At 35.3% G+C, this 19,012-nt stretch overlaps 1 protein-coding gene across 2 annotated transcripts in view; it reads left to right on the forward strand.

Moving 5' to 3' along the window:
- Window positions 1-19,012, forward strand: part of FOCAD (focadhesin) — a 362,553-nt gene that overhangs the window by 38,961 nt on the left and 304,580 nt on the right. For both annotated transcript variants that reach the window (XR_012472869.1, XM_074208785.1), the window contains exon 5: window positions 8,353-8,457. Coding sequence is in view for 1 of the 2 variants with exons in the window: in XM_074208785.1 (XP_074064886.1) it covers window positions 8,353-8,457 (105 nt within the window). In the remaining variant the exon portion in view is untranslated. The remainder of the gene's footprint in view (window positions 1-8,352; window positions 8,458-19,012) is intronic.

The following is a 19,012-nucleotide window of genomic DNA, read 5'->3' on the forward strand; positions in this document are numbered from 1 at the left end:
GGTTGCCAAGTTTTGGCAGAAGAAATCACAAAGGTAGAGTTGTTAAAAATGATTGTGTCATGCAGCTCGTATCTCCGTGAATTACGTGGACCTAGGATTATGGTTAATTGAATGAGAAATCAATTTTCTATACATTTTTGGGGGGAGGGAGGCTGGCATTATAGTCCTGAGATAAAAGCTTTGACTTTACAAAACTTGGCCAGCAATCCAGGAGAACCGGGGCCTTCCTACCTTATTACATTATTGTAGTTTTTCAATTTAATTCAGGTCTTTATTTTTTTCTACTTTGTAGCATGAGGGGAACCAATGAAGGAGAGTTGTTTGGGATTCCTGCCAAGACTGAGGAGAGATCTCTCACCACAGATAAAAACAATTCAAACTCAAATTTTAGCTGCAGTCTGAAATGATTAAAAAATTAACTTTATGGGAGCAGCTGGGTTGTGCAGTGGATAGAGCACTGGCCCTGGAGTCAGGAGGACCTGAGTTCAAATTTGATCTCAGACACTTAAAAATTACCTAGCTCTGTGATCTTGGGCAAGTCACTTAACCCCATTGCCTTGCAATCCACCCCCCACCCCCCCCCAAATTAGCTTTGTTCTTCTGTCTTACATTTGTGGGTTTTAATATGCATTGCTGCCCTCCCTTAGTTGAGTCTTATTTGAAAGTGACAAAGGATTAATATAGATTTCTTGACCTTGTCTTATAGCCTATCTTCCCTTTTCCTTTCATACCCTTTTAGATATTTTCTAATTAAGCTTTTAAAAAACTTTCTCAGCATAAGCTTATTTATTGAAAAGTCTAATTAGTGTATCTAAACTGTTTATAACAGTTTGGAAGGACTGCTATTGATATTTATCCCAGACTTTCTACCCTGAATATATTTGATATTTTTGGGCCAAAATCTTTGACTGATAATATAATCACCAGTTGAGAGCTGGAAGGAACTTTAGAAATCAGTGGATCTCAATACCTTCATTTTATAAATAAGGTCATTGAATATTAAAAATCAGAGCTGGAATTTGAGCACAAGTCTTCTGAGTATAATTCCCACTCTCTTGACATGGTATCATACTGGAGAATCACAATTTCCTTATCAAAATAGCTTCAGAGACCTGGTTATGGGGAAGAGCCAGGCCTTTAAGATCAGTGAAAGGAATGGACCATGTACTTTAACATATTGTATACTGCATTGCCAAACTCTGATCACTTCCACCTTTCTAAAATGTAACCCTTTTTGTAATCTTGTGGAAAAAGGATGGCAGGAAATTTGTTTTTGAGTCTCAGTTCTTCCACTCACTGCCCATGTGATCTCAAGAAAGTCAGTGTTTATCTTGTCTCCTCATCTGCCAAATGGATAGAATTTTTGCTCTGCATAACTCAGCAAGGTTGTTCATTTCAAGCATGGGAAGACATTTGAACAAATACATGATGTCATGAAATGGTATGCTATAAGCAGAGTGTAGCAAATAGACCAGTTGGGTTGTAGAGTATTTGAAAGGCTATGTATATTCAAACTAGAAAGATTGACTAGAGACACATTGTGTAGGTCTTTAAATGTCAAAACAGAAAATTTATATTTTGTTCTGAAAGTAATAGGGATATACTGAAACTTCTTGAGCAGAGGAGTGATGTGGTCAAGATTGTGCTTTAGCTATTCCAGTTTAGCATCAGCCTAGATAGATTGGAGAAGGGAGAAATTGTTTTCAGGGAAACCAACTAAGCTATTGCAGTACATCTTTTAAAACATGATTAGAGCCTGAACTAGAATATTTTTGGCAAGAATGGAAAGAAGGGATGAATGTGAGAAGGGACCAGCTCAGTGACCAGAACACTGGATTTGGAGTCAGAAAGACCTAAGTTTGAATCTTGTCTCAGACTCTTATTAGCTGATACTGTTTTCCCCTGGTTCTTCTACCCATCTGGCAAATATTTCCTCAATCTCCTTTGGGAGATTGGGCAAAGCACTTAACCCTATTTGCTTCAGTTTCCTCATTTGTAAAAATGAGCTGGTAAAGGAAATAGTAAATCATTCCAATGGGATCACTAAGAGTTGGACATGTCTGAAATGAGTGAATGAAATAGCATCACCTTGCAGGGTTATTGTGAGGATAAAATGAAGTATTATTTTGTACTTAGCAAACCTTAATGTAACTGTATTGTAGAGGTCACATCAATAGAATTTGACAATGGATAGTCTATGGGATTTGAGTGAGAAAAAAAATCAAGGATGAGTCTGACTCTGAACTTGGTTAATTGGAAGGAATGGTATTGTTGTACCCTTGACAAAAGGTAAGCTAAGAAGAGAGTTGGATTCAAGGTAAAATAACGATTTCTTTTTTTTTTTTTTTTGCTAGACAGGTGGGTTAAGTGACTTCCCCAAGGTCCCACAGTTAGGTATCAGAGGCCCGATTTGAACTCAGGGGTTGGTGCTCTATCTGTTGCACCACTTAGCTGCCTGAAAATAAAGAATTCCAATTTGGAAATGCTGAATTTGAGAAATCTGTGGGATATCTGGATTGGAAGATCTAGGAGATAGAAAAATTCAGCTGGAACATTGGAAAGAGATGAGGGATGCAAATGAGGCTTTGGGCATCATCTATATGATAAACTCCAGTGGCTTTCTGTTACTCCCAGGATGAAATATAAAACCTCTTTTTGTCTTTCAAAGCCTTACTTAACTTTCCCCCACCCTCAACTCTCCATTTTTTTACATTTTACATCACACTGGGCTTCTTGCTCTTCTTCACTTCTTCCCACAAGATATTCCATCTAATAACTTGGGATATTTTCACTGTCTGTCCTTGACCGGAATATTTTCCTTCCTAACCTTGGTCTCCTGACTTTCTTTAGGTCTCAGATAAAATATCACATTCTATAGGAAATCTTTTCCTCGTCTTCCTTAATTCTAATGCCTTGGTTATTTCCAATTTACTCTGTATATAGCTTATTTGTATATAGTGGCTAGTATGTGGTGTGCCCCCCCCCCCCCCTTTTGAATGTGAATTCCTTTAGGGTAGGAACTATCTCTCTTTTACTTTGTTTTGTTCCCCAATGCTTACTTAATGTAGTACATAAAAGACACTTTATTCCTTGGGAGTTGGTGAAATCATTGGAAGGGAGTATAGAGAGAAGTATAGGACATAACTTTTGGGAATGCTCATGTATAGGGAATTGGATTGGATCAGTGGAGATTGAGGAAAGATTTGCTAGATGGGCAGAAGAACCAAGGGAGAACAGTATCATCCCTACCCAAAATCGTAAAAATAAAAATTTAGCCATAAGGAGGGGATGGTGAACAGTGTAGATATTGTAAGAAAGTCATGGTGGATAAGGACCAATAAGGCCAATGGACTTAGAAATTCATTGCTAAGAGATCATTGATGGCCTTTCAGAGAGCACCAGTTGGTTGAAGGAGAATAAAGACAGATTGTAAGAGATTGAAAAGTGAGTGAATATGTGAGGAAATTAGCATTAAGAGTTTTTTTTTTTTTTTGTTTTGTTTGGTAGCAGTTTGGTAATAAAATGAAATAAATTGGTAGTTTGAGGGGATAGTAGAGTCAAGTGAATTTTTTTTAAGGATGAATGAGATCTGGATACGTTTGTAGGTTTCAAGGAAAGAACCAGTGGAGAAGAAGTTGAAAATTAAAGGGAGAGGGAATAGTCAAAAGGGAAAGCTCCTGGAAAATATTGGGAGGGGATAAGATCTAGGGATCCATAGACTGGAGTTGTCAAGGAAGAATACCTTAGAGAATGGGGGATGAAATTGAATTGATTTAAATTTGAAATAGGGGAAAAGAGGGAGCTCTTGTGAAATGGTGTGTTTTTTCAATGAAATATGAGTTAAGGTGCTTTGCTGAGACAGAGGAGGAGGATGTGACTTGAGAAAAGGTTTGAAAAAACTGTTGATTTGCTTAATTGGAGGAATGGGTCTAAATCAGGATTCTTAATTTTTAGTCCTTGGCACTTGGATTAAAGAAAAAGACATTTTCACTAACTTCTAACCGAAAATTAACATTTCCTTTAAACAATTAATAATTAAAAAACCCCCATTATTTTGTGGAGGAGTATTCCCACAAGTTTCACTAGACTGACAAAGGGGTCCATGTCAAAAAAAAACCAGTTAAAAGTCTAAATGCTAAATTCAAATTTTTGTGCAGCTTCAAGCTTTTCTTAATTTCTTATTGGGTAATTGGATATCTGCTAGCTTTGACTTCCAAAAAGGTGGGGAAAGAAAAACAGGACCATAAAACTAAATACTGAAGAGAGTATGCAGGCCATTCATTTTAATTGAGGGAAGCTTAAATGAGTTGAGAGTAGGCACAAAAGTTGTAAACCCTGAGAGGTAAGATGTGAGTATGGGTACTCTTGATTGTTATTGCCCTTGATATCCTTAAAGATAAGTATTTTTTTTCTTTATTCCTCTCCATATGTCTCATGATCCTTTGACACTAGCTTTCTTTCTATTATTTAAGAGGGATACTCTATCTCTAGACCCTTGACTTGTTCTTCCTTCTTCATTTCTGCCTCCTGACTTCCTTCTTGTGTCAGTTAAAATTCTACCTTCTATAAGTAGCTTCTTTTAAGACTCCCTCATTAGTGCCTTCCTTGAGATTACCTCTCATTTACACTGTCAGCTTGTTTGCATAGTCTCATCACTGTTAGAATATGTGCTCTTTAGGAGCAGAGATGACCTTTTTTAAAATTAATTTTTATTAAAGATATTGAGTTTTACAATTTCCCCCCCATCTTGCTTCCCCCCCCGCCCCAGAAAGCACTCTGTCAGTCTTCACTTTGTTTCCATGTTGTACCTTGATCCAAATTGGTGTGATGAGAGAGAAATCATATCCTTAAAGAAGAGAAGTCTAAGAGGTGACAAGATCAGACAATAAGATATCTGTTTTTTTCTAAATTAAAGGGAATAGTCCTTGCACTTTGTTCAAACTCCACAGCTCCTTATCTGGATACAGATGGTACTCTCCTTTGCAGACAGCCCAAAATTGTTCCTGATTGTTGCACTGATGGAATGAGCAAGTCCTTCAAGGTTGAACATCACTCCCATGTTGCTGTGAGGGTGTACAGTGTTTTTCTGGTTCTGCTCATCTCACTCAGCATCAGTTCATGCAAATCCCTCCAGGCTTCCCTGAATACCCGTCCCTCCTGGTTTCTAATAGAACAATAGTGTTCCATGACATCCATATACCACAGTTTGCTAAGCTGTTCCCCAATTGAAGGACATTTACTTGATTTCCAATTCTTTGCCACCACAAACAGGGCTGCTATAAATATTTTTGTACAAGTAATGTTTTTACCCTTTTTCATCATCTCTTCAGGGTATAGACCCAATAGTGGTATTGCTGGGTCAAAGGGTATGCACATTTTTGTTGCCCTTTAAGGATAGTTCCAAATAGCTCTCCAGAAGGGTTGGATGAGTTCACAGCTCCACCAACAGTGTAATAGTGTCCCAGATTTCCCACATCCCTTCCAACAATGATCATTATCCTTCCTGGTCATATTGGCCAATCTGAGCGGTGTGAGGTGGTACCAGAGATGACCTTTTACCTTTGTAATTCTCAGTACTTACACTAGTTAACTTGACCAAACAGTTTTGCCTAATGGTTGACTATATTTACTTTCAATCAGGTATAGGCAGCTAATAAAGTTGTTTTTGATCTGCTTGGCAATGAACCTGTTTAACATCTTATTGGAAATTTGCCACCAAATGGTCTTTGATCTTGAATCAAGTTGTTTTTAACTTACCTGGCATATGAAATCTCATCCCATTTCCATCCTTTATATACTTTACTATTTTCCTAATCCTAATAGGCAATGAATGTACTTGTATAAGTTTTTTCTTTTTAAATTTTTTTAAATTTAATTTTTTATTTATGGAGTAAAACAAGCATTTCCATAATATGTTTTAAATGATAGTGATTTGGATATTCTTATGGGATACTTTACTTCAGATTAAAAAATTTTTAAATAAAAAATATTTTTAAAAAGCTTACCCTTCTTAGTACAGTTCAACCTCATTGTTGAAACATGATTTTAGAAGCAGTTTCTTGGTTTAAAAGCCAGGGTTTTCATTTTATTTCCTCCTTCCTGCTTATTTTGTTTGTCTGATGTTAGTTTCTGGGATCCTAATCTTCAAGAGCTTGATAAAGGGAGAAATATAAGCCAATTTATTGAACTCTCTTTTGATGCTTGGTGGATTTTCATGCATAACAAATAAAAGATGACGGAAACAGAAAAGTTTCTCTTCTAAATGAACACTCTTACAACTACTATGGTCAGAAGTCAGAAGAATAGATTAATTCTCCCAGGAATAGGTTAATTCTCTCAAGAACTAACCCTTGGGAATTAATTTTAAGTTTGGAAATTTGTATGTTTCCTAATCATCTCTGCAGTTGAGTTTCTGTTTTTCTTTTTTTGCCTCTTCAATTCAGGAAATTGAAATTGATTTTAATATTATATATTGGATTAAGCTACAAAAACCAACTTTTTTATTATTTGATTAGTGCATCATTTATGTACTTGTAACCTTGTTTTCCCTGCTACTTATCATTGGTGCCAAAAAGGGAAAAGTTATATTTAGGAACATAGGATCATAAATTTAACATCCAAAGAGTCTTTAAAGGTCACCTAGTCCATCTCCTCATTTTGCAAAAGAAGAAACTAGCTTAGAAAAGCTAAATGACTTTCTTAAGGTTAAATAGGTAGAATGTGTCAGTTTGGATACAAGCCTAAGTCCTCTGGTTCAAAATACAGTAGATCCTGCTCCTTCCCCACATGCCCTTGAAAGATAACAGACCTTGGCTGCTATATAGTCGTCAATGTTGTACCATAATTAATTAGTTGACTAGTCATTTGTTAAATTTTTCTATTTGCTGATCATTGTCTTTGGCACTTGGGAAGGATTACAGAACTGGAAGGGAACTCAGGGGTCATCTTGCCTAATACCCTCATTTTAAAAATGAAAAAAACTTAGGTTAAATGATTTGTAGTGAGATTTGACCCCACATCTTTGCATTCTTGAACCAGTACACTTTCCCACATACCATGCTGCCTTTTGCAAGTTGCTTACACTGTATTTTTTTTTTTTTTTAGATTTTTGCAAGGCAAACGGGGTTAAGTGGCTTGCCCAAGGCCACACAGCTAGGTAATTATTAAGTGTCTGAGACCGGATTTGAACCCAGGTACTCCTGACTCCAGGGCCGGTGCTTTATCCACTATGCCACCTAGCCACCCCAATGCCACCTAGCCGCCCCTACACTGTATTTCTAATGAATAAACAGTAAAAGTATAGAAAGTGGAAATGCTTGTTTCATTCTATAAATTAAAAAAAAAGAAAAAAGTCTACAAAGGGGTTTGTTTGAGTTTCTTTTTGAACAAATAGCAATTAAAAAATTCTGCACTCTGTGACCTGCCTAATGAGAAGACTCAGAATTTAGCCAGGCCTGGTCCTCAGGTAGCAGATGTTTAAACCATCAACAGGTCCTTCACCTTGATAGAATCAACCACAATTTGTGTTCATTTGCTTGGCTTTTAAGGACTATCAGGTTGCATTCATCTCATGTCAATACACTGAATTAGGACTTTTGTGGGGGATTAAAGTGCTAGTAATAGTAATAAAAGTAACAAAATAGATTTACATTATATTCCTTATTATATGCCATTTAAAATTTTTTTATATTTATTTATATTTATTTATATTTTATTTTTTATATCCCTTAGTATTCAGGGAACTGTCATCATAAGGTTAGAAATGACTTCTAGGGTCAATTTATTTGCTGCCTTGAAGGACTGGATAGCTAGATTTCATTGAAGTATACCAATGGTAGTTATAATATTTTTTCTCCTCCAGGGAATGACTCACTGATCATAACCCAGTGAGAGTCATATTCTGAGGAAGTTTTTCACATTCCATATCATATCCTTGAAGATACTTAGACTTTCACTTCCCTCAACATCCTAACTTTTCATGTCTGGATTTATTGAATTAGATTGATAAATTTTCTATGAGAGTACTATTTTCTTCTGCATAATATTAAATATGAAGTTTTATACATATTTGCTATTCAAAATGCTTATATAACAGTAGCTTTTCAAGATGTTGAATATAATTTAATTTTTTCTTTTGCTGTAGCATTTTTCCATCTTTGCTTTTGTTCTCCCCTGATTGTAATGGAACAACATTTTATGGATTCTGTTGATATATAGGGTTTAAGTTTAATCATGCAAAGATACCAAGCACTCAGTAAATGTGAATTGAATTGCTTTAGTCTTGACTTAGTCACTCTGATGCCATGCTGTATTTATGCCTATCCCTTATTAAGTATTCATATTGTTTTACAGAAACACTCATGGTTTAGTGAAAGCTGTTGTGAAATTAATACAAATAAAAGCTCTTAAAGAAGGAAAGGATGGAGAGAAAACTGTTAAGGATTTGTATGGTATCAGGTAAGTTTTTTTTCTCCTCTTTATAAACTTCTTTATAATTCTGAAATGTCCTGCATTGAGTCTGATAGTCATTTTATTGGTGAGGAAACCTGAGGAGGTTGAGAGATTCACATGAGATCACATCAGTGAGATTTGAACTCTAAAGCCAATAGTATTTTCTTCTCTACCAGTCAAGTGGTCAGTAAGTTGTTTAACTACTGTGTATCAGGTGCAATGCTATCTATATAAGTGCTTGGAATTTTTAAAAAAGGGCCAAAGACTGTTTCTGCTTGCAAGAAACTCCCAATTTGTTGGGGTGGTGGGGATGATGACTTGCAAGCCATGATGTACAAAAAAGCTTTATCCAGAGGAAGTTGGAGATTATACATCGAAGCCACTAGCATCATGGGGAGAATCATGAAAGGCTTTTTTGTAGATGGGATTTTAGCTGGGACTTGTTGGGAAACCTTTCTCAAGAAAAGCTTATAAAATATATTATCGATAGAATACTAGCCCTGGAGTTAGGAGGATCTGAGTTCTAATCTGGTCTTAGACACTTATTAATTACCTAGCTATGTGTCTTTGACCAAGTCACTTAACCCCACTGCCTTGCAAAAAAAACCAAACCAAACAAACCAAAAAAAACCCAAAATCCATTATCAAAATTTGGGGTAATTATGTGATAGAGTGTATAGAGCGCTAGGCCTGGACTCAAGAGGGTCTGATTTTAAATCCAACCCCAGCTGTGTGTTCCTAGGTAAGTCTCTTAATCCCTGTTTGCTTCATTTTTCTCATCTGTAAATGAACTGGAGAAGGAAATCTCAAATCATTCCAGTATCTTTGTTAAGAAAATTCACAATGGGATCACGAAGAATTAGACAAGACTGATAAAACAGCATCAAAGATCAAATATACATTTTTTCCCTATCAGTAAATATAAAAATGAGGGAAGTGAAATGTTTATCAGTGTTCCCATCATTAGGTAATTTGGCTTACTTTGTTTCTGGAAAATGTGATTTACTAAGGACTATGTTTTGATGTTTCAAGACTCTACTTAATAATGGAGTATCTGAGGTTAAAGAATATCTTTCCTTTTTGGCAGGTTTAAAGATTTTGGACTTTTTAAAAGGGAGAGCAAGTTATGTTCTTTTGAGCCATGGGTAATTTTATTTACTCTATGTTCTATGGAATTAGGAGCTGGGAGTATAAATCATAGGTGTCAGACGTGACCCACAACTCTCCTAAGGATAGCCCAAAACTCATTAAAGTTAATTGGAAAATATTTTAACAAAATAAATAAAAATACAACAAAATTATGTGGTTTTCTTGGTTCACTCTGTGACATTTGAGTTTGATGTCGTTGATCCAAATCAAGGTCCAAAACAAGTGCATGTTGTTATCCTTTTTTTTTTTTGGCCAGGCAGTGTGGTTAAGTGACTTGCCCAAGGCCACACAGCTAGGTAATTATTAAGTGTCTGAGGCCGGATTTGAATTCAGGTACTCCTGACTCCAGGGCCTCTGCTCTATCCATTGTGCCACCTAGCCACCCCTGCATGTTGTTATCCTAAGACATCTTCACTAAAAAGTAAGATGAAATTTATAGCAGGAGGAATTGATATGTCAGAATTTCCTGTGAAATTATTTTAGGCTTTTATATATCCAGATTATTACCAGTAGTTGAAAGTATTGATTTTTCTGAAGTTTCATAGGTTTTAGATTTATGTAAGTTTTAGTCCCTCTTTCACATTTGATTTGATTTTGTTTTTTTGGAGACTGGCTTCTCCCTATATCACCTAGGTTGGAAGTACAGAGGCCACTCACAGGCAGGAAGGACCCCACTGCTGATCGAGAAAGCACAGAGGCTTTGACCCATTGTGTTTCAGACTAGTCCAGTTTTCTTGGCAGCCTATTTCACACCCCTCTCACCTCCAGCCCCCCCCCCCCCCCCTCCATTTGCAGTTCACAGTATTGGTGTCAGACTTGGTGCTTTAGCTCAGAATTTCTCAATTTAAACAGTCTACCAGCCTCAGTCTCCCTGAGAAGTAAGGATTACAACTGTGTGCCAGTGACTAGAAAGTATTCTAATTTTAAAAATAAAGAAGCTGAGACTCAGAGAGGCTAAGTGATTTGACAGAAGTTGTACAACTAATAAGTGGCAAAGCTAGTAAGCAAATTTGGGGCTCTATACTCTTGTTCACTTTCCTTCCCTTTACCAACCCACTCCAAAACCATGATTTTTCATGCTATATAACCCATAGAGTGTAGAAGAAAAGAGCAAATTGAGCTTTTAAAAAAATGTAATAAAAACATCATGATGGGCTGGAAAATTTTTCCTTCTTATAAAACTAGACTTCATTACAGACTGAGAGGTTTCTGAAAGTTATCACTAAGAAGTGAGTTCCTATTTCATGACCAGTAGGACTCTGGAGATGCCTTGTAACCAGTGTATGTTGCCATAGGAACTCTGCCTAGTGGAGCATCCAGAATGTGTTCTCCTTCAAAGAGGGGAGAGAGTAAGAGAATGAGAATGTGATATGATAAAAAGGACTTTGCTTCATGTTTGCAAAAGACAGCTGCCTTGGGCTGAAGGGACACAACACAGGGAGTAAATTCAGTGCTTTTGAGCTCCTGCTGAGGATTCAGTCACCTTAGTTTTCAGTACGTATTGTGTTTTCATCAGTTGATTCCCCACAGTTGATAGTGATGAAGTATGACCATGAAGACTTTTCTTAAATAGAATCATTAATGATGCTTTCTTTTTTGTAATAAGAAAACATTATCTTCATATATTATTGCCTAGCCTTCCTTTTAATTAGAGGGTTATATTTTATGATACCTACTTTCAGAAGCATGGTCACATTACAAAGTTAGTGTATCACTAACGTTTTGGTCTGAGAAATAAAATTGAAAATTATTTGTTTAGGAAATTTGCAATTTAATTTCTAATGATGAAAAATGTGGCTTTTTGGGTGTATATGTGTTAGTTTATGGATTATTTACTTAAATGTCACATTGTTTCTACTTTAGGTTATCAAGGGTTTACCTTGCATATCATCTTGACTTTAATAAAGTTCACAAAGTCAATAAATGAGTAGACCTTAATATCTCTTGGTTCATGAATTTTTATAAAATCTTCCTTCCAAAAATTGTCCAGGTTAATTAATAGACAGAGGCCAATATTGAGAATAATTTCATTTTATTTATGGTCCTTTCTATTGAGACTGTTTGGGTCAGGTGCTCAGGGTCACAAAGTTTGTAAGTGTCTGAGGCCAGATTTGAACTCCGGAGGATGAGTCTTTCCTGCCTTCAGATCCAGCACTCCATCTTCTCTGCCATCTGGTTGGCCTGATGGCAAAAATCTATGCCCTTATTTGGCTACCACTTTTCTGAGAATTGGGATGCATGCTTCTCTATCAGTTCTCTGAAATCTCTTCTGGAAAGTGTCCTGAGCAGAATTACAGACTTTCAATGTTAGTTTATTTTATATTATTATAGTTGTTATATAAATTGGGTTTGCTCACTTTGTTTTTATTAGTTCTCTCAAGATTTCCTCAGTTTCTTTGAATCTTCTTATTTCTTCCTTCTTATGGTTCATCATCTTTGTATTCATGTACCGTATTTTGTTCAATCTTTACCTGTCAATGGATTCTCATTTTTGTTCTATTCCTTTGGTGGTTACCTTGGGATATATTTCTAGTAGTATTTTGTCAGAGGTTATATATAATTCAGTAATTTTTCCAGTATAATTTTAAATGGTTTATAGACCAAGTCAGGTCAAGTCATCATACATTTATGAAGTTGTGTCAGTATCATAACACAGTGTTAAGGCTTGGGGATACAAAAAATGGCCAAAAAAAATAGTTTTCTTTCTCAAGGACTCTCATAGTCATTCAGGGAGCCATCATATATATATATATATATATATATATATATATATATATATATATATGCATATATATATATACATATATATATATATATGTCTTTCCTACCTTCAGATCCAGCACATATACATATATATATATATATATAGTATATGTATATTTAATATAGAATGAACAAACCAGATCAAATTTGAATTGATGCATAACAAATCTTGATGCCAGATGTCATCATGCTCACAAATGAATTGTATGGTCTCTTTCTTTGCAACACTTCAATGTAAAGTAGGTAAAGGGGGAGTTAAACAGTCTTTGAATCAAATGGACCACAGTATCTGTTGTGCTTCTCCTGATTGAGAGTTACAATGTAATTTAGTCTCTAAAAATCTCAGCTTTCTGAGCATTGAAATAATTTGTGGACGGTTATAGATAATTGTCTGAAATATTTAATTATTAAATTTTAAATTGAATTTTTTTGCATTTTAAGAAAAAGTGAAACACAATTCCTTTAGGATGGCTACATACATAACTTGTTGAAGAAAAATATCCAATGTAGTATTTGAAATTAGTATAAACAAAAACAATAAGAATTTTTATTAGTGGAGAGAGAAAACAATACAAAGTCCATATCTAGAAACTATTACTGATGGTGAGCACATATATGACTGTTTATTTGTAGAGAACATGGAACTTAACAAATTGAAAGGATACCTTGATAGTATATCTTAGAGGATAGAGTTATATCTTAGAGTAAGAGGTATCTCAAAAAAAAATCTCACTACAGTTTAAAGCCTTAATATCTTAAAACTGCACTGACTTTTGTTCAAGCCTATTGTTTTCTCAAAACGAGAATTTTCATAAAGAAAATGAAATAAGCAAAAACTACCTTTAGAAAATTTGTGATGTCAAATGGATCTTTAGTAACATTTATGGTCACTTATAGAATTCCTAATTGTTAAAATATTTATTTAATGTGGATCAAATAATATTTGGGGGAAAGTAGAGTCAAGATGGCAGAATCAAGGCAGGGACTTGCCTGAACTTTCCCCCAAACTCGTCTAAATGACTTTTAAAAATGACTAAACAAATTCTAGATTGACAGAACTCACAAAAAAGATGGAGTGAAAAAATTTTCCAGCCCAAGGAAAGATCAGTGGCACCAGGATGAGAGAGGAGCAGCATGGGATGTACCAATTCAGACTAGGCCCTATTAAACCAGGAGAAGACCTGGAACAATTGAGTTTGTGGGCAGCAGTAGTGGTTTCCAGAATTCTTATCCCACAGGTGCCAAAGACAACTTAGAAGGACAGCCTAAAAGGTCTGTTACACCTGAGTGAGAGTGGATCTTCGACTAGTGCAATGCCTCCCCTTTCAGCCCAAAGATGATAAAGGATTGAATAATGGGTCACAAGGAGGGACCCCTCTGCCGAGCACTGAGGTGCAGGACTTTGTGGCTTTACCCATACTCAGATGTGAGTCACGGTCCTATTTAGCAGTCCCAGGGTGAGGAGCAGCATTAGCAACCCAGAGCTTGCATTCACAGTGGTATAGTGACCCTTTCTCACAGATTCAGGTCAGAAGAGTGCGTTTGGTCATTCACAGTAGTACATAGTACAGGCTAAAAGAGTGATAAACACCTCTTCTTCCCACTTTGGAAGAACTGAAAGCTTATAGCTTCCTAGGGTATCTCTGAAAACAGCTGCACAAAAATCTCTTAAGATTGGGGCAGTGGGCTTCTACCCTGGAAGAAGCAAGAGCCCTACTTTTACACAATTTAAAGTTAAGTAATAGGCTGGGAAAATGAACAGATAGAATAAACTTCTGACCATAGACCTTGTGGTGACAAAAGAAAGTCAAAACTCACTCAGAGGAAGACAAAAAAAGTCAAAACTCTTACATCCAAAGCCTACCAAGAAATATGAATTGGTCTCAGGTGAAGAGAGATAAAGGAAAAATTGGAAACAAATGATATTGATGCAAGAAAATCATGAAAAATGACCCATTAGCCTAGTAAAGGAAACAAAAAGAAAATTGAAGAAAATAGCATCTTATAAAACAGACTTGATCAAATGGTAAAAGAAATTCAAGAAGCCAATGAGAAAGAATGCCTTAAAAAGCAGAACTGAGGAAATGGAAGCTAATGACTTTACAACAAATCAAGAAACACTAAACACCAAAAGAATGAAAAAATAGAAGACAGTGTGATATCTCCCTGGAAAAACAACTGAAAAACAACTGAAAACAGATCCAGGAGAACTGATTTAAAAATTATTGGCCTACTGAAGAGATGATGAAAAAGGGTAAAAACATCCCTTGTACAAAAACATTCATTAGCAGTCCTGTTTGTGGTGGCAAAGAATTGGAAATCAAGTAAATGTCCTTCAATTGGTGAATGGCTTAGCAAACTGTGGTATATGTATGTCATGGAACACTATTGTTCCATTAGAAACCAGGAGGGATGGAATTCAGGGAAGCCTGGAAAGATTTGCATGAACTGATGCTGAGTGAGATGAATAGAACCAGAAGAACATTGTACATCCTAACAGCAACATGGGGGTGATGCTCAACCTTGAAGGACTCGCTTATTCCATCAGTGCAACAACCAGGGACAATTTTTTGGTTGTCTGCAATGGAGAATACCATCTATATCCCAGAGAAAGAACTATGGAGTTTGAACAAAGACCAAGGAGTATTACATTAACTTCAGAGAAAAAACCTAATACCTTATTGTCCGATCTTGCTATCTCTTCTACTTTATGTTTCTTCCTTAAGGATATGATTTCTCTCTTACCACACTCAATTTGGATCAGTGTATACCATGGAAACAATGTAAAGACTGACAAATTGCCTTCTGTTTGGGGTGGGGGGAGGGAAGTAAGATTAGGGGAAAAATTGTAAAACTCAAAATAAATAAAATCTTTAATAAAAAAAAATTGGCCTACTGGAAAACCATGACCAAAAAAAAAAGGTCTCGTTATCATCTTTCAAGAAATAGTTAAGGAAAACTGCCTTGATATTCTAGATCTTGAGGGTAAAATAGAAATTGAAAGACTTCACCAATCACCTCCTGTAAGAGCTCCCAAAATAAAAGCTCCTGGGAATATTATAACAAAATTCCAAACCTCCCAGGTCAAAAAAGAAAATATTGCAAGCAGTCAGAAAGAAATAGAATTACACAAGATTGTGCATTTACTACATGGAAAGATTGAAAGGCTTAGAATATAATATTCTGGAATATCCAAAAATCAACCACCCAGCAAAATTGAACATACCCTTTCAGTGAAAAAGATGGACATTTGGTGAAAGAGAGGACTTTCAAACTTTCTTGATGAAAAGATCAGAGCCTGAACAGAAAATTTGGTTTTGGATTACTTGACTCAAGTGAAGCAAAAAAGGTAAAAGTGAAATCAAGAGATTTAATAGGGTTAAATTGTTTGCATTCCATCATGGGAAGTAGATACTTGTAATTTAAAAGAACTTTCTCATTATTAGGGCAGTTAAAAGGTATGCATTACAAATATATTTACATATAGATAGAGGATACACATGTAAGCTGAATATGATAGAATGATAGCTAAATAAAATTAAGGGATGAAAGAGGAATGTACCAGGGAGAAAGGCAAAGAGAATTAGTAGAACTGGGTAAATTATATCACATAAAAGAGGCAAGAAAAACTTTAACAGTGGAGGGGATGAAGGGAGAGAGGAAGGAAGAGAGTGTAAACATTTCATCCCAGTTGACTCAAGGAGGAAATAACATTTACACTCAGTTGGTCTTAGAAATCTATATTACCCTACAGAAAAGTAGAAGAGGAGGGGATAAGAGATGAGTGACCTCATAGAAGGGAAGACAAGATAGGTAAGGGAATAATCAAAGGCAAAATATTTTTGAGAGCTAGGCTGACAGGAGAGAGAGAGAGAGAGAGAGAGAGAGAGAGAGAGAGAGAGAGAGAGAGAGAGAGAGAGAGAGAAGAAGAAGAAGATGATAAAGGGGGGTACAAAATATAGGATGGAGGGAAATATAGTTAGCAATAAACAGTAATCGTGGAAAAAATTTTGAAGCAGTTTTTCTCTGATAAGGCCTCATTTCTCAAACATACAGATAACTTAGTCAAATTTATAAAAATAAGAGCCATTCCCCAATTAAGAAGTGATCAAAAGAAAAGAATAGTATTTGGATTAAGTGATCAGGTCTGCTATTTCTATATGAGAAAGCATACACCTCATACTTATTAGATTGGCAGTAGGACAGAAAAGTAAAATAATGCATGTTGAGTGAGCATGTGGGAAAAATGAAACAATATACTGTTGTTGGAGTTGTAAACTGACTCAACCTTGTAGAGCAGTTTGGAACTATGCCCAAAGTGATAATATGTATAGCCTTTGACCTATCATTATTAGGTCTATATCCCAAAATAAACTAAAAAAAGGCAGAAAGAATGTATATGTATATTTATAGCACTTTTTTGTTGACAATAAGTTGGAATTTGAGGAGATGTACAGTTGGGGAATGACTGAACAAATTGTCGTATGTGATTGTGATGGAATGTTCTGAGAATAGAATGTTCTCAGAAAAACCTGGAAAGAATTAAAATGAGCTGATGCAAAGTAAAATGTACTTGGTACAAAGTAACAGCAATATTCTAAGATTATGGGCTGATAACTTCGCTATTCTCAGCAATATATTGATCCAAGATATTTCTGAAGGATTTATGATGAAAAATGTTATACATCCCCAGAGAAAGAACTGATGGTGACTGTATACAAATTGAAGCATACTTTTTTTGACTTTATTATTTTTGATTTTTTTAATCAATTTCCATAGTAGTCTGTAAATGTTTTGCTTTACTACAACATGCATAACCTCTTTTGAATTGCTAACCTTCTCTGTAAGGACAGTATAGTAGGAAGAGAGGAAGGGAGAGAATTGGAAATTTTAAAAAATAAATATTAAAAATTTTTTTATAGGTAATGGTGACTAAATGAAAAAAAGATGAAACAAATTATCTTTGACAAATCATATGCCACACAGTTATGAGTGACTTCACTTACTCATGCAGTAATATTTTTGGGAGAGAATCATTAGTATGTGTGTAAAGCTTTTCATTCATTTGAGAAACTAAAATTTACTAGTTTTGCATTACAAGTAAATGAAAATACTGTGTGTGCAAGTAGTTGTTGAAATTGAGTTTTTTTTTTTTTAGATTTTTGGCAAGGCAAATGGGGTTAAGTGGCTTGTCCAAGGCCACACAGCTAGGTAATTATTAAGTTTCTGAGACCAGATTTGAACCCAGGTACTCCTGACTCCAGGGCCAGTGCTCTATCCACTGCGCCACCTAGCCACCACGAAATTGAGATGTAGGAAGATTGGGTTATTTTGGTAATCTTTTAATGGCAATGCCTCTTCAACATAAATTTTCAGGATAATTGTTGGATTTTAAAAATTAGAATTACAGGAAGGGTCCTGTAATTCCTGGTTGAGTTCACTTGATGCCTATTTGAGATATAGGTCTACAAGTACTAGTTAGAAATGGAATCCATATTTGTTACTTTTTATAGTCAGTTAAGAAATATGAATTTAGAGCTACATGTTTGGTTTTTTTCCCCAAATAAAGTTATCAGTTTTTTTTTTTAAAGTTGTTTGTTAAAAGGAACGCTCCAGAGAAGAAGTTTCCATTTTTCTTAGTGGTCATAATAAGGGTAAAGCAAATTTATTTTGTAACAAAATTTTGTAGCAAAATTTTCTACCAAAATATGTCTATTTGGTGTATACTTTTGGAAAACCTGAATCCTGCAGATCATTGCAAGGTCATTTCTCACCCAGAAAGATAAGATTTTGAATTTATAAAAAGAGTGATTATATATAATAAATTTGCAAAATAATTTTAGTTTGAAGATTTTGAACTTTCTGACTATAAAAAGATAAGGAACCCATTTACTATTGGTAAATGACACATTTATTTATACTCCATCTTTTTGTTTTTGTTTGTTTGTTTTTTTTTTTTTTTGCAAGGCTGTGGGGTTAAGTGGCTTGCCCAAGGCCACACAGCTAGGTAATTATTAAGTGTCTGAGGCTGCATTTGAACTCAGGTACTCCTGATTCCAGGGGCAGTTCTCTATCCACTGCACCACCTAGCTGCCCCTTATTTATACTCCCATTTTAACGAAACTGATTGATAGACTTTTCTTGTGGTATCACATTGAAATAATGTTTTAACCTTTTTATACTGAAGGTAACTAAAATGTTTACTATTGTTTGTAACATGTTAACTTCTGTAAAATAATGTTTTTGTTCTTATGAGCAAAAAACATTGATCTCATTGTTAAAAAAAAGAATTACATTCATATGTCTTTCTGTGCCAATTAGTAGTCATCATTTCTACTTCAATGAAGTAATGAAAAGTAAAGTAAACAGAACCAGGAAAATGAATCCAACAATGTAAATGGAAAGAACAACCACAACAAAATAATTGAAACTGAATGCTGTAATAAAATTTATAATGACTGAGCTTGGCTCAAGAGAAGAGATGTGAGAAAACATTGCTCCCTGCTCCTTTGTAGAACTTGAGATTCATGATTTTTATACTGCATATAACAGCAAACTTTTCTGTGTCATAGCTTAGTTTTTTTTATTTTTTCTTCATACATTATTAAAAATGATGTTCTCTGAGTTGAGGTGAGGGCAAGGATACATT

Source organism: Macrotis lagotis, chromosome X (assembly GCF_037893015.1).
Source record: "Macrotis lagotis isolate mMagLag1 chromosome X, bilby.v1.9.chrom.fasta, whole genome shotgun sequence".
NCBI classification, from domain to species: Eukaryota; Metazoa; Chordata; class Mammalia; order Peramelemorphia; family Peramelidae; genus Macrotis; species Macrotis lagotis.